Here is a 13,883-nt window from a genome sequence, read left to right as displayed (position 1 = left end):
ATTGAAGTACTGTATCTTTTACAGAGCATGGTAATTGAGCTAAGCACTAAACATTCTGGCCAAGCATCAGTATGTTATAAAGGCAACCCTGCAGGCTCAAGTCCTTTACCGCTAAGCACTTGCACTATCATTGGCCTAATGAACAGATTGTGGATAGTCATTACCAGGGGTGCTTCTTTGTTTGACTCTCAGGTTTTTTAACCATCTATAGTGATGACATATTAAGGTTATTAGTGGGGTTATTTCACGTGGTTGTTACTTCTAAAAGATGGGTGGAAATCTGACAAAAAGAAGTCAAAGCAAGAGCAGTGGTCTGTCAAAGTCCCTGTTAAATGTTTATCCATATTTCTGGCATGTTGTAGGTCAGAGATATTAAGAGAGATATTTGTGTTTGGGAGTAATCTTGCATAGCACTTGCTTGTACTATGTTTAAATCTAGTCTCTGTTTTTAATCTCTCATGTTTGTGAACATCAAACACATGGAAGGGGAAACAGCTCTGGCATCTGGTTAATTGGAAATTTCTGGCAGTTCTGGCATCTGGCAAATGGTTAATTGGAAATTTCATACAGCATTTTTATTTCTTACCTGAATGGAGATTCTAGTTTGTCCATCTGCATGCAAACCAAGAATGGATATTCTGAAAACTGCACTGTGGAGATGAAGTTTAGTGTTGCCTCTGTTTCAAAACTGGTTTCCATACCAGCTTTCACAAAGAAGGAATCCACTATGATATTACCAGTTGCCACTATGGTTCCCCTATAAGTAAATTCAGACAGAGTTTATTATTAACAGATCTCAGAAGCAAACAGGTTAAGCTGCAAACAGTCCTAATATTTGAGCTAATAATACTAACTGTTCTCTTGAAGTTTATTCTTACATAAGTGTATTTTGGGAACTTCAGCTGGCACTAGTGATTGTGTGCACTCACACACACAAAGAGGAGAAAAGAACCATTAATATTGGGTAAAAAGTACACTTTTGAGCATACATCCTTTGTCATTGGAACTTACTGCAAGGCTGTGTCTAGACTCAATCCCTTTTCCATAAAAGGTATGCAAATTAGACACATCGCAATTGCAAATGAAGCAGGGATTTAAATCCCCCCTGCTTCATTTGCATAAACATGGCTGCCGCTTTTTTCCGGCTCTGGTCTTTGCCGGAAAAAAGTACCAGTCTAGACAGGGATCTTTCGGAAAATAAAGCCTTTTCTGAAAGATCCCTTATTCCTTATTTTAAGAGGATTAAGGGATCTTTCAGGAAAGGCTTTATTTTCCGAAAGATCCCCGTCTAGACTGGCACTTTTTTCTGGCAAAGCTCCAAGCCGGAAAAAAGCAGCAGCCATGTTTATGCAAATGAAGCAGGAGGGATTTAAATCCCTGCTTCATTTGCAATTGCGATGTGTCTAATTTGCATCCCTTTTACGGAAAAGAGATGAAGTCTAGACACAGCCCAAAAGTATGGTGTGTATGCTGTTATGTCTAGGGCTGATTCCTTAAAGAGCCTTCTTTAGTTATCCACATGAATAAAAAAGAGATGTAAAATACTACCACGTTGATTTGGTAGTATTTTATACTCTGTTTGCACTGACATAAATGATCGCACCAGGTGTCTTTGGCAAATCAGACCCAAAGTCTTTGGTCACTGGCATTTTTGACAAAGCTCCCAGAGCATGCAAAACTTACAAAATGCCACTGGGCAGCAACATTCAAACCCAAGGGAAATGGGAACAGTGGAGATGCTAGGATGTACTGTCTCTGTTTCAGGGTTATCTCAGAGTGTACTGACATCTGTTTTATGATAGCTGTTTTGGTCTCCAGTCAAGAATAGTATTATATGTATAGGTCAGCTTCACTGACTGCAGGAATGGGATCTGTGCCACTCATAACAGGTAAAAACCAGTACGGAGAGCCTAAATCTATTATTGATTACAGTAATTCATTTAGTTAATGTACAATACACTACCTAAAGCAGGGGTGGGCAAATTTTGGCATGTGGGCCAGATCCCATCCACCAGGGTTAGCCCCGGGGGGCCTCCACACTGTTGTATTTACCTGTCTCCCCCCACAGGTATGGAGGATCACAGCTTCCATTGGCCACAGATTGTTCTTCCTGGCCAGTGGGAGCTGTGATTGCCCATGCCTGTGAAGGTGTAGGTAAATATAGCAGCAATGTGGGGAGGGATAGCTCAGTGGTTTGAGCATTGGCCTGCTAAACCAAGGGTTGTGAGTTCAGTCCTTGTGGAGGCCATTTAGGGATTTGGGGCAAAAATTCATCAGAGAGAGTACTTGGTCCTGCTGTGAAGGCAGGGGACTGGACTCAATGACCTTTCAAGGTCCCTTCCAGTTCTAGGAGATAGGCAATATTTATTTATTTATAAGTGCATACCCTGGAGAACCGCCACCATTTTATTGCCCAACTCTGACCTAAAGCAAGTTGTGTTTAGAGCTCATTCAAGAAATCATAAGTTAACATTAACAATCTTGCCCATTTTTCCTCTTACGTCAACCACTACTCCTTTGGGGCTTCAGCTTGCTTTTCTCACACATCCAAAATGCCCATGGTAGTCAACAGAACTTGAGGGTGCTCAGCATCCTACACGAGATGCTTGGCACCTTGCATGAACAGAGACCTTTTCTGTCCCCTTTTGAGAAGAACATCTTATCACTGCAGTTTCTATTCAGAGGGCTAGAAATGTAATTTTCCCAAAAGAGGCGACGTCCTTATTTCTGATCAAGACTGTGTGAGTCAACTTGTGCATTACTGTCTCAGGCTACAGATACAATCATATCAAATCCACTCTCATTCTAAAGAGGCAGCATAATCTATCAGGTTAGACATGAGTTTGGAAGCAAGGAACTCCTGAACTTGAATCATTATTCTGCCACCAATTTCCTGTATTTTGGGTAAATTATTTGATCTCTTTGCCTCTCTTCACTCCCCCCCTTTTAAAAATATGTTAATTAGTTCACAGGTGAGGATTAGCTAATTAATTGGGGGTGGGGGACATTTTCAGAAGTGATTTAGACATTTAAGGGCCTAAGTCCCACTGACTTTCAATGAGATTTAAGTGCTTTAGAAAAACTGAAAGCACTTTGAAGACATGGGGGTCAAGTTCAGTTCTCATATCCACTGATGATAATCTCACTGAGACCAGTGGAGCAGTCTCAGCCTAAAAGAAAACAGAATGCATGTAGCCTTTGAAGCACTGACATGCATTCAGGTTTTCTGTAGCATAATAAATGTGGTTCATTTTTATATCCTTTCTTTCATTGTTGTTTTCATACAGACAACATACTTATTGCCACATTATTTCACCCAAAATGCAAATCTAATTTTAAAAGGCATTTAATATAACTTTCCCTCAATTTTAATAAAAATGCAAGGTTGTTTCTGTTTGAAAAGTCTCAAAATAGACCAGTTCATTTCGCATTTTTCTATGTCAGAGTATAAGGTCATAGCATGTATTGTAAGTATCTCACCGGTTCTTAACACTGGTTTTGGATTCTCTGTACCAAAGACTGAACTCCATTCCACCTGAAATGTCAATGGCCAGACCACCCTGGAATTCTGCACTGGCCTTCAGCCCAGACTGTAACTGAATGAGCTGAAAACATAGAAGAGCACAGGTCACACTCCATCTTGCTAAATGCAGATCAGAAACAGTGTTAATGTTCTTGTTTCTTTGAGGACTGTTCAAGTGTGAAGAAAATACATGGAGCTCCCTTCAATCCTTTTCCATTGTTGTGGAGAAGATGGGCAAAACTTTATTGCTATTGCCCGGCACCCTCATGAAAAGGAAGCAGATGATATCGGAATCTCAAGTGTGTCCTTTCTCCCACCTCAGTCACCAGATAGCATTGGTGGCCTGGTACAGAACAGGAAGCATCCTGTCCCATGCTTGCAAAGTGTGTCAGAGCTACCACACAGGCCTACACCTCCCAGGAAAACTACAGTGGAATTCTGGATTTCTGAGTTTGTCTTGTCGGCATCTGCCAGCTGAGAGCATCCAGTGCACAATTTTACCCAATCATGGCAATAAAATATACCCACTGTTGCCCAGAGAACTGTAGAATGATATAGAACCCCCATAGTGGAAAGATTTGATTGGAACAATCCAGTGGCTACCACAAATACAAATTGCCTGTGACATTTTGCTATCCGTGCATTTTTGGCCAGTATTGGGTGTGCGGATGGCTGCTTGAAACCTTTACAGCTGGACTGAAAATGTGCATGGAGTCAATTTCGGAAGTGATAATAACTCAGCCTCACAGCAGCTCGTTACATTTGAATTTTGATAGTCAGCCAAGTTTTTAAAGTTCATGATGCTTGGTAATCTGATTTGCGTTATATAACTGCCCCACTCACCTTAAAACTAGATAGACTAATTCATTTTCTTAAAGTACATTTTGTTATTAAAAAGTTGGTTTAGTCCAAAAGTCTCCTCCTCTCTAACTATGCATAATGTAAATGGCTGGCACTAATTAGTAAATCATACTTATTACTGAGGTCCGTGGAACACCATTTGTGGAAGGAGTGGGGTACAACATAGGGCACTGAGCACAGGCTAGGGAGCCAGGAACATCTAATCTTGGCTCTGAAACTGATTTCTTCTGTGGCCTTGGTGAAGTCTCTTACAGCCTTAATCAGAGCCCATTGAAGTCCATAAAAATATTCCAAATGACTTCAGTGGGCTTTAGAAAAGGTTTTTAACCTCTCTGTCTCAGTACACCTTCTGTACAAATAAGATGATTAGAGCTATACAGAGGTTAATTCCCTTTCAGGAAGGATTTCTTAATTAGCTTCATTTTAAATTGGAATGAAACACACAAAATTCAAAATTCTCCAATAAGGTAGATTATGGGGAGTTTGGGAACTATCAAAATGTTTTGTTGTAACAAAATTAAAATGATTTGTTTCACTTATCCTTTTAAAAACAACAAAAAACATAGGATTTATTCTGAAAATGTCAATATGGGACATTCTGATATTGTCAAATGTTTTGTTTTCTTTTTTTAAAAAATGAGTGTAATCAACAGAGCTTTTGCAAAGCATTCTGTTTTTAATGGACCTGCATTTTCCAGCAAAAAAAAAAAATTATTTATTTAGTCAACTAGCTCAAAAACATTTGCAGTAATGTTGGGGGGCAAGAGCCCATGCCCCTCTTGCCGCTGAAGGAAAGAGCAGGTGTGAGGCATAGGCCATGGACACTCTGCCCAGAGGACAATCACAGAAGAAATGAGGATGGGAGCGACCACTTTCAATACAGCAGGAAGAGTTGGTTCTCATTCCCCTCTACCTAGCAGGAGCCTGTCTCCTTTCCCTGTTGAGGGAAGAGGGACTTACGCTTTTTCACCCCCATTGTCCTAGTGAGATTAATTCCCCACACACTAAGCAGAGCTAGCACTGTGAGAGAGGGGCTGGCCATGCACACACAACCTGCAGGTGTCTACTCTCAGTATGTCTATACTGCAGCGTTTTTCCGGAAAAACATCAGTTTTCCTGGGAAAACTACACTTACATCCATACTGCTATTGCATTCTTTTGACAAAGTCGAAAGAACAAGGGGTTTTCCGACAGCGATAGACCTCTTTCTACGACAAAGAAGCTGTTTCGGAAAAAGGCGTGCGAAGACGCAGAAGAGGGAGTTCTTTCGAAAGAAGAGGCCTCCAGGAAATAACACAAATGCCCTGGTGGCCACTCCATCCATACTAATCACAACTTAAATGCGAGATAGTGTCCAATCAATGTGGATGCTATCTTTCGAAAAAGCAGATCGCTTCTTCGTTGAGCTTTTGCTCTGTGGACACTCTCTTTCTAAAGAAGCTTGCAGTCTAGATGTAGCCTCAGTGAAATCGGCTGCTCTCTTCCCCTTTTCCCCTATGACCTTGGCTCTTTGCAATGGGGATACTTGTCCTCTCTCTTTCCACCAAGTCCTGCTCCTTGCCAGTATCTCTGTTCATGTGTTGTTCCCTGTGTTACTGCAGGTGTCTGCATCATGCAGGAGTGCTTGATTCTGCCCTCTTCCATTTCAAAGCTGGACAAAGGGATTTCTCTCTGTGGTCCTTTCCTTGCTAGTTACTCGCAGCCCTGCTATCTCCTGCAAAAGAAGCTTCCATAAGAAGTATTTAGATTCCCTCCCAAACTCAATCAGCAGGGGCTGGTGCTTAGCAAAGTTGGTTGTGGGGGAGGGCCTTAAAACCTTCCTCTCACAGTGTATGGAGCCTGGAGAAATGTGGTGACTGTATCTGGTTACTTCACCTTTTAAGGTCTGAAACATTCTGTGTTGCAGAGTTCAATAGGCTTGTCACTTGGCAGTCAGCTACTGGAGTGGACTGAACATATAACCTAAGAATGCTCTGGAGCTGGCTGTAGCTTGTAAACAAAGATGCGCCTCATTAGCTTGATAACATGCTGTTGTCCTTTTTATTATTATTATTATTTTATTATTATTATCTAGTTAAAATCCTGATGAAATCCTGGCCTGCACTGAAATTGAAGGGAATTTTTCCATTGATTTTAATGGTCTCAGGATCTCACCTATGATAGCTAATTAAAAATGCCTGGCTCATTTGTATAGGGAGACAATCCATGCTTCTCTTTTAAAAAAATAGAACCAGACTGGGCTATAACTGAAAGAATGTGAGCGTGCATTGTGAAAACCATTTGTGCACAAACAAAGCAGATTTTTGTAGATCCATGTCAAATTGCACTTAAGTATTTGAGTGAGAGATCAATTTGCAAAGCCCGAGTTATTAAATTCAGTAGTCACTGTGGGTGTGATTATTTAGGACTTCAAAGGCTTCAACAATTAATTTAAATTTTCCATTAAAACTCAAAGAAAATCTCATAAATGCCTGTGTCTCATTGTTTAAAATTTTATGAGACTTGACAAGGTTGACCTGATCATCCATTTCTTACTTGAGGTCTTAAGGCTATCCTCAGTTAAACATGTGCAAATCCCATTAAAGTCCATGGGAGTTGGCTTTTATAAGTGCTCCTTTCTATTTAAAGCTTACCGGTGCCTTTGTAACAGAAGACTAGGATCAATGTCTTAGTGCTGATTCAAAATGTTGAAGTAGACCACATTTCAGCAAAAGCCTCACCTACTACATACTCTGCTAATGGAATGGAATGCAAATGGCAGTGCTGAAAAATGCCTTTCTTTGGGAACTGGCTACCCTATAATCAGGGTCTGGTTTTCAAATGGCTGCTTTGACTTACTTATAAAATATTTGATTTCTCTGCTCTTCTGGAACGGGCAGAAATATTGTTCTTACACCTGGGAGCGTTAATGTAGGTGTCTTCAGGAGCTCAAAAATAATTTTATGAGGGGGGTTTCTTTTATGAAGGAGGTTATGATTTGCCACATTATCACTCTTAACCTTTGAACTCACATGGGAAAGATGGTAATAGACACACAGTGCACTCTGATTTTTGTTTGTGAATTTTTGGAACATCCTCTCTCACAAAAACACTGTATCATGAGTAGTGGGCAGGAGCATGCATTTAAAGGGACATCAACTTGGAATTCACATCCTTCTGAAAATGCTGTCTGTTATAGTAAGGATTACTACAGAGAAAAGGAGCTAGTGAAAGAGAGCTATTTTTCTAGGTATTTTTACTATATTTGACAGCACTTTGCATATAGTCAGCTTCACTTTTCACCTATTTAATCAGCGAGCAGTGGAGCAACTACTACTTGAAGTCCGTATAAAGAGGAACAAAAAGGCAGAAAAACCTTTACAGCCATTCTACGGGCCTTTTAAAAAATTCAGAATATACTGTTTTCCAGAGCCCCTATAAAAGAGAATATTCTGAAATTAGGTTTCAAACATTTAAATGGCCAGTTTTATATTCCTCCTTTCGGCTTTCAAGGCATTCTATAAATAGGATAACTATGCTGTTTACCTCCTTTACACATTTCTGTCTGAGCTGAAACCATGTTGCCCCAAGCTATGATCATCTGTGGATCTGTCTAGCAGGAATATGACCACTGGGCATTATAGAGAAGAATGAAAACAATGTTATAAACTGTTTAATGAAGCCATGCTGTTGGCCAGGATGGTTTAGAAGGTGTTGTGTACCATTATTCATGATGGCCAAGAAAGCAGAATTAGTACCCTGATAACAAAAACCACGGGTAAGAAGCTATGTTAATTATGGCAGTGGGTGAAATGGCTTCAGCACAAGTGTAGGGAGGGACTCTCCTCTCAGATCTAGATTCTTAAATGCCAGTCTTAGCATTCAGTTAAGGCTCCAGCTACACTTTTGTTTACACTGGTTCATGATACAGTTCTAGTCCAGTTTAAAGGCTCTCCAGGTGAAAATATTTCTAACACAGTGTAGCGGGGCTTATGGAAGTGGCAGACCAATGTTAAGGCCGTTTCTAATCTTAAACATGATTGTTAAAAATAGTCACAGCCAGTCCCATACACAATGACACAATGTACAATGAAAAAAAAACCCAACAATTTAGCCTAAACCTTTTTTCAAAAAGCATTGTAAACCAGCTCAGGGCCTTGTGTGGATGGAGTTTAAAAGGAACCAGAGCTTTCCTTACTAGGAAAGATCAATTGAGGTAACTGCTACCCAGATCCCAGCTAGCTTGTGCAGCAACTGTGCTATCCATGACACAGAAGAGAGAGCAGAGACTGATCCCATCTGCTCACTGTGCTGTCACAGAGCTTCCACTGCCAAGGCGTCCTGAATTTCAGTGACTGACCTAAAATGATATGCCCTGCTGTTGTGAGGCATGGCATGCAGTTCCAACCCTGGTGCTCCCTACACACTTATTAGGTTCTCTGACATGAAGGAGTCCAGGATCCACTGTCTGGCAGAGTTCTTGGGGAGCTAAGTCAGGTGATTCTACCAGAATATTTAGGATCTCGGTACATGCATGACCGTTGGAAAGATTTAATTCTGGAAACACCGTGCTTATGTGATGTGAGCTGATGAACATAAATGTCTGATCATGTTTCCTCCCTGCTTGGTTTGTAAAATAAGTCTCTGCCACACTGTCAGTTAGCTGGACTTCTGGCCTGTAATCTTCATGTAAGATTTTCTCAGTGAACTTTAGTTCACAGTTTGTGTACTAGAGGTGAAACTCTTAGCTGACAAAACCATTTAAAAATGGCAGTGTGTGACTGTGAATGCCAGTCCTCTGGTGCAGAAGACCTGGTGCTCAGGATAATTTCTGGTTGGTACTGTCCAGGCACAATGTTAGTCAGTTTAACAGTCCCCCTCCACCAAAAAGTAGGGAAGACTGAGATTCTATGAAGTAAGAAGTTCTACTACTGGAACCTCCCTGAAATTTTGCAGAGGAAGCAATTTGCATCATGCTTGCCCAGTAATCAAGTACAGCCCAGGCTAGATCTCCCTGGTCAGGCACCCTCGGGGGGCTCCCCACTACTCTGAGCCTCAGCTGGACCTGCTACCACTGTTTGGGCTGGAGGCTGCCTACAGGCTCCGGCTCCGTGCTGTACTACTGAGGGTCCAACCCCGACCCCCCTTCTGTGGGCTGCCAAGAGCTGATGCCATGGGCTGCTAGGAGCTGGCTATAGTCCTGGTTCTGCTCCCGCTGACACAGGCTCCCATGGGCTTTGGCCCTGGCCCTGCACTGCCCCAGATTGCTGGCTCCAGTCCCACTGCCGAAGGCTCGAACTCCTGCCCTGTGGTAGCCTACAGGGTCTAGCCCTGCTGCCACGGGCTGCTCAGGGCTCTAGCTCCAGCCCCGCACTACCAAAGGCTGTCGACTGCCTGGTTCTGTGCTGTGGATGCTGCTCTGGACCCACAGGCTAAGGGGGTCTAAGTGCCACAGGCTGCTGGGGGCTGCTGCTGACTCCAGCCTCATAACTGCAGGCTGCTCAGAACTGCTGCCAGCCCCTGCCCTTGCCCCTGCCTCTGCGCCGTCCTGTTGCTTCAGCCCAGTCCTGCTTTTGGATAGCCCTTCTACCACTAGGCTCTCTAGTCTGGGAACATCCATGGTCATGCTGGACCACGGATGTTGCCAGATCAGAGATTGTCGTTTTTGAGAGGTGCAACCTGTAATACTTTAGGGTAAAATGTTTCTACCATTAGATCTCCAGTTCCACACATCTGTATTTGAGCAGAACGGAAAAATCAATCCAAATGCTGCTTTTCTGCTCTAGCATAAGAGTCTAGACCTTGTGCTACTCAAGGGCATGGCTGTTCCATATCTGAAGCTAGATTTAGACCGTGTGGTCTTTGGTAAAAGATGAAAAGGTTATCTGCAGACAGCACACTAGTGACAAATACATCTAAAGTTGTAATCGTTTCCATTTTAAATCCTTTTGCAGCTGGTTATAACTATCTGAACCCTTCACCTTTGGTGATTTCCATCTAGAGAGGAATTGTTTGGGAAAGTTTCACCAAATATAATTTCACTGTCAATACAAGGACAGTGAAAAACTCTTACCCATTACACAAAAATAAAAATCTTGTCACTTTTTTTTTAGCATCTCTGGTGCCAGTTTGGTTGAGAGAAGAATGTTTTCTGAGATGAGCCTTTTAGACTTTCGATGACAAATCATTTTGATGTCACAGTGTTCTGAGCCCCTGAAAATTAAACTCCGCACAGGCACCATAAATTCTGAACAAGCACTAAGCACTAAGCTTGTCATGTGAGAAGTTAGGGACGATCACCTGGTGTATCAAGCCTGGGAAACTTAGCTGAGCCGTTGAGAAAATGAACAAGATGGGTGTCAGATCTCTGGATAACTTCTGAGTTATAAAAACAGATGACATTTGGTGACACCATCACCTTACTAGGAACTGCACATTACAAAATAACTGGGTAGGAAGGAGGCTGTATCTGTCAGTGATATGTTGGGAATCAATGGGGAGTTTCCCTGGTTTGTTTTTATAGAATTAGATTGTTTTTTTAGTGTGATACATATTTGCTGCCCCTTTTCTTCTGTCCATGCTGATTTCCTGTCTTCAGATTTCATACAATATATATTTTCCCTTTTGATTTAAAAGTAATTAAAGTATAAAATAAGTGGAGCAAACAGTCATATTAATTTAATGTGGTTGCAGGAGCAGGACTATGAGAGAGTGAATGAATGTATGCTTGAGAGACAGAAAAAGGTTTGAGTCAGATATTTGTACCTGTGAGTAATCTATCAGAAGGATAAGTCCTTTCACCACGTTTATAGGGTCTCCAGTTGCCGAGAACATTTTAGACATTAAATCTCCATACCCTTGGAAAAAAGTAACGGGCCTGAGCTGAACGTCAAGCAAGATTGCTGACATGCCAGCAAAGGACTCCAGGTTTTCTTCGCCTTCATCTGGAGATGCAGCTATTATGGATTCTAGGCCTTGAGCTTCAATCACAACCTAAAACGAAAAAGTGAGACATTATCTGTGACAAAGTGCCCAATCTGGGATTTTATACATTGCAAACTGAACATTAAAGTGAATTGAATTTTTTTACTTTAGGTGAAAAAAGCATCTGATCAAAATATAAGTGTTTTCAAGCAGAATAAATAGCAGTAGGAGAAACAGTAAAGTAGTCTTATAGCAGCTATTCTCATTAGTTTCAGAGGTGTAGCCGTGTTAGTCTGTAATTGAAAAAAGCTTAAAAAACAGCAAATAGATCTGTAGCACCTTAGAAACTAACAAAAATGTAGGTTGTGGTATGAGCTTTCATCTTAAGAAATGGGTTGTACCCACGAAAGCTCATGGTACCATGTACATTTGTTTGTTAGTCTCTAAGGTGCAACAGGACTATTTGCTGTTTTTTAAGTTTTTTTCCCATTTAATTACTTGTGGGTGAAATGTATGCCTAGCAAGCAGACTATATAGTCTTTCCTAGCAGGAAAAGTTTGTATCTAATTATGTAAGAAACTGCCTTTCTTTTGTATAATACATTTACTTTATCAGCAGTTTTTTTGGTTTTGGAACATTCTCTGCCTGTCCCAATAGTCCTAAAAAGCACAAACCCCCATAGTTCTCAATAGGAGATACCTAAGCTTAAAGCAGTGATGAGCAACCTAGGATAGAAAATGGGTCACATATATGGCCCTCCATCTCAGTAGGCCACAAGATTATTGTAACCAAGATGGTCTCCCAGGACAGGGTAGTTTTGCTAACTGCACTTGTGTATCTAGAATTTGTAGTGTGTGCTGACTGAATCATAGCAGCACTTTGATTGGTTCTCACAATGCTGTGTGCAATTAGCACACACTTCACTTTATGTGCCTTTACTTTATGTGCATGTCACTTTCTTAATACAAGTAGGGAAAAAAACTATACCGATGGAATCAGCAGAAGCTGGCAACTCTGATCATGGACAACAATAAACAAAGTGTCTCGTGGGTTACACATAGAACCCCGATGGATCACAGTTTTTCTACCACTGGCTTATAGGTTACAGGGACAGGCTTATATGCTTAGTGTTTCCATAGCACATGGCATTTACCTGGCTGGCATGAAGTTGAGCGTTTTTATTGAAAAGAAAGATGTTCAAGTTACTTCTTCGTAAAATCCCAGAGCCTGAGTAGAGGATGTCAAGGCTGTATGTGGATGATGCACCAGGGCCACCTTAATCAACAAAAACACTAGATATTATTCATATTTGCAACTAAGTCAAGTGACCAGGAGAATAAACAGGCTTACAAAACTATTTTTCTGGTTACATACGTATCACATAGCCAGAGTAGGCAGAGGAAGACCCAGTCTTGGAGAAGCGATCATAGTTGTGAACAACCATGTCCTTCAGAACTTTACGAATCATTTTGCTGTAGAATTAAAAAAAAAAACACTAGTTTGCTATTGTACGGTCTTCCATGAGAACAGTAACAGTATTAGCCAACTGAGAAACATAAGAAGATTTAACTTTGCACACACTACTCTCAATAGTCTATACCTGACTCAAAGCCTATTGAAGTCAATGGGTATCTTTTCATTGATTTCACTGGGCTTTGGATCATCAGTTTCTAAAATATAATGACAAATAGATAAGGGATAAGGGTGGTTTCTGAAATACTATATAAGAGATTTAGGACTCAAATCCCATTGAATCACTTAAACACTTTTGAAAATTCTATCAAATGTTGATTATTTCCTTTCTTTCTTGAAAGACTTTTAAGGTCTTAGATAGAGAAACCTCTGGGGAGTAAAGTTCCTATCAACAGAACAAGTATTACCTGACTCTTTGGCATTTTACTTTGCAACTTTTATTTTTTTATGTAAGATTTTTAATGTCTATATAAACTGATGAAACAAAAGACAGGACTATGCAGCACTTTAAAGACTAATAAGATGGTTTATTAGGTGATGAGCTTTCGTGGGCCAGACCCACTTCTTCAGATCAAATTGTGGAAGAAAATTGACACAACCATATACAGGCATTCCCCGGGTTACGTACAAGATAGGGACTGAAGGTTTGTTCTTAAGTTGAATCTGTATGTAAGTCGGAACTGGCGTCCAGATTCAGCCGCTGCTGAAACTGACCGCCAGTTCTGACTTACATACAGAATCAACTTAAGAACCCCAGGTGTCCCCAAGTCAGCTGCTGCTGAAACTGATCAGCAGCTGATTCCAGGAAGCCGGGGCAGAGCAACTCTGCCTCGAGCTTCCTGTAGTCAGCGCTGGTCAGTTTCAGCAGAAGCTGACTTGGGGACGCCTGGGGCAGAGCAGCTGGGGTGCTGCTGGGTTGCTCCAGTAGCGCTGCTCCTCGGCGCTACTGGACCAACCCAGCAGCACCCCAGCTGCTCTGCCCCAGGAGTCCTGATTCAGCCGCTGCTGAAACTGACCAGCAGCGGCTGAATCAGGACGCCTGGGGCAGAGCAGCTGGGGTGCTGCCGGGTTGGTCCAGTAGCGCCCAGAGCGGCGCTGCGGGACCAACCGGCAGCGCCCCAGC

The 13,883-nt window shown here is 41.7% G+C and overlaps 2 protein-coding genes across 4 annotated transcripts in view; one reads left to right on the top strand and one right to left on the bottom strand.

Annotated features, from left to right (window-relative positions):
• MTTP (microsomal triglyceride transfer protein) overlaps nucleotides 1-13,883 on the bottom strand; it is a 58,755-nt gene that overhangs the window by 14,761 nt on the left and 30,111 nt on the right. For all 3 annotated transcript variants that reach the window (XR_012904044.1, XM_075929652.1, XM_006133780.4), the window contains exons 13-17: nucleotides 12,662-12,759; nucleotides 12,441-12,562; nucleotides 11,129-11,356; nucleotides 3,481-3,605; nucleotides 587-757 (exon numbers count right to left, since the gene is read on the bottom strand). Coding sequence is in view for 2 of the 3 variants with exons in the window: in XM_075929652.1 (XP_075785767.1) it covers nucleotides 587-757; nucleotides 3,481-3,605; nucleotides 11,129-11,356; nucleotides 12,441-12,562; nucleotides 12,662-12,759 (744 nt within the window). In the remaining variant the exon portion in view is untranslated. The remainder of the gene's footprint in view (nucleotides 1-586; nucleotides 758-3,480; nucleotides 3,606-11,128; nucleotides 11,357-12,440; nucleotides 12,563-12,661; nucleotides 12,760-13,883) is intronic.
• Nucleotides 1-13,883, top strand: part of C5H4orf54 (chromosome 5 C4orf54 homolog) — a 57,537-nt gene that overhangs the window by 41,001 nt on the left and 2,653 nt on the right. The gene's annotated exons all lie outside the window — the stretch shown is intronic.

This window comes from Pelodiscus sinensis, chromosome 5 (genome assembly GCF_049634645.1).
Source record: "Pelodiscus sinensis isolate JC-2024 chromosome 5, ASM4963464v1, whole genome shotgun sequence".
Lineage (NCBI taxonomy): Eukaryota > Metazoa > Chordata > Testudines > Trionychidae > Pelodiscus > Pelodiscus sinensis.
The sequence above is the reverse complement of the archived record's forward strand: the minus strand, read 5'-3'. Positions and strand labels throughout refer to the sequence as shown.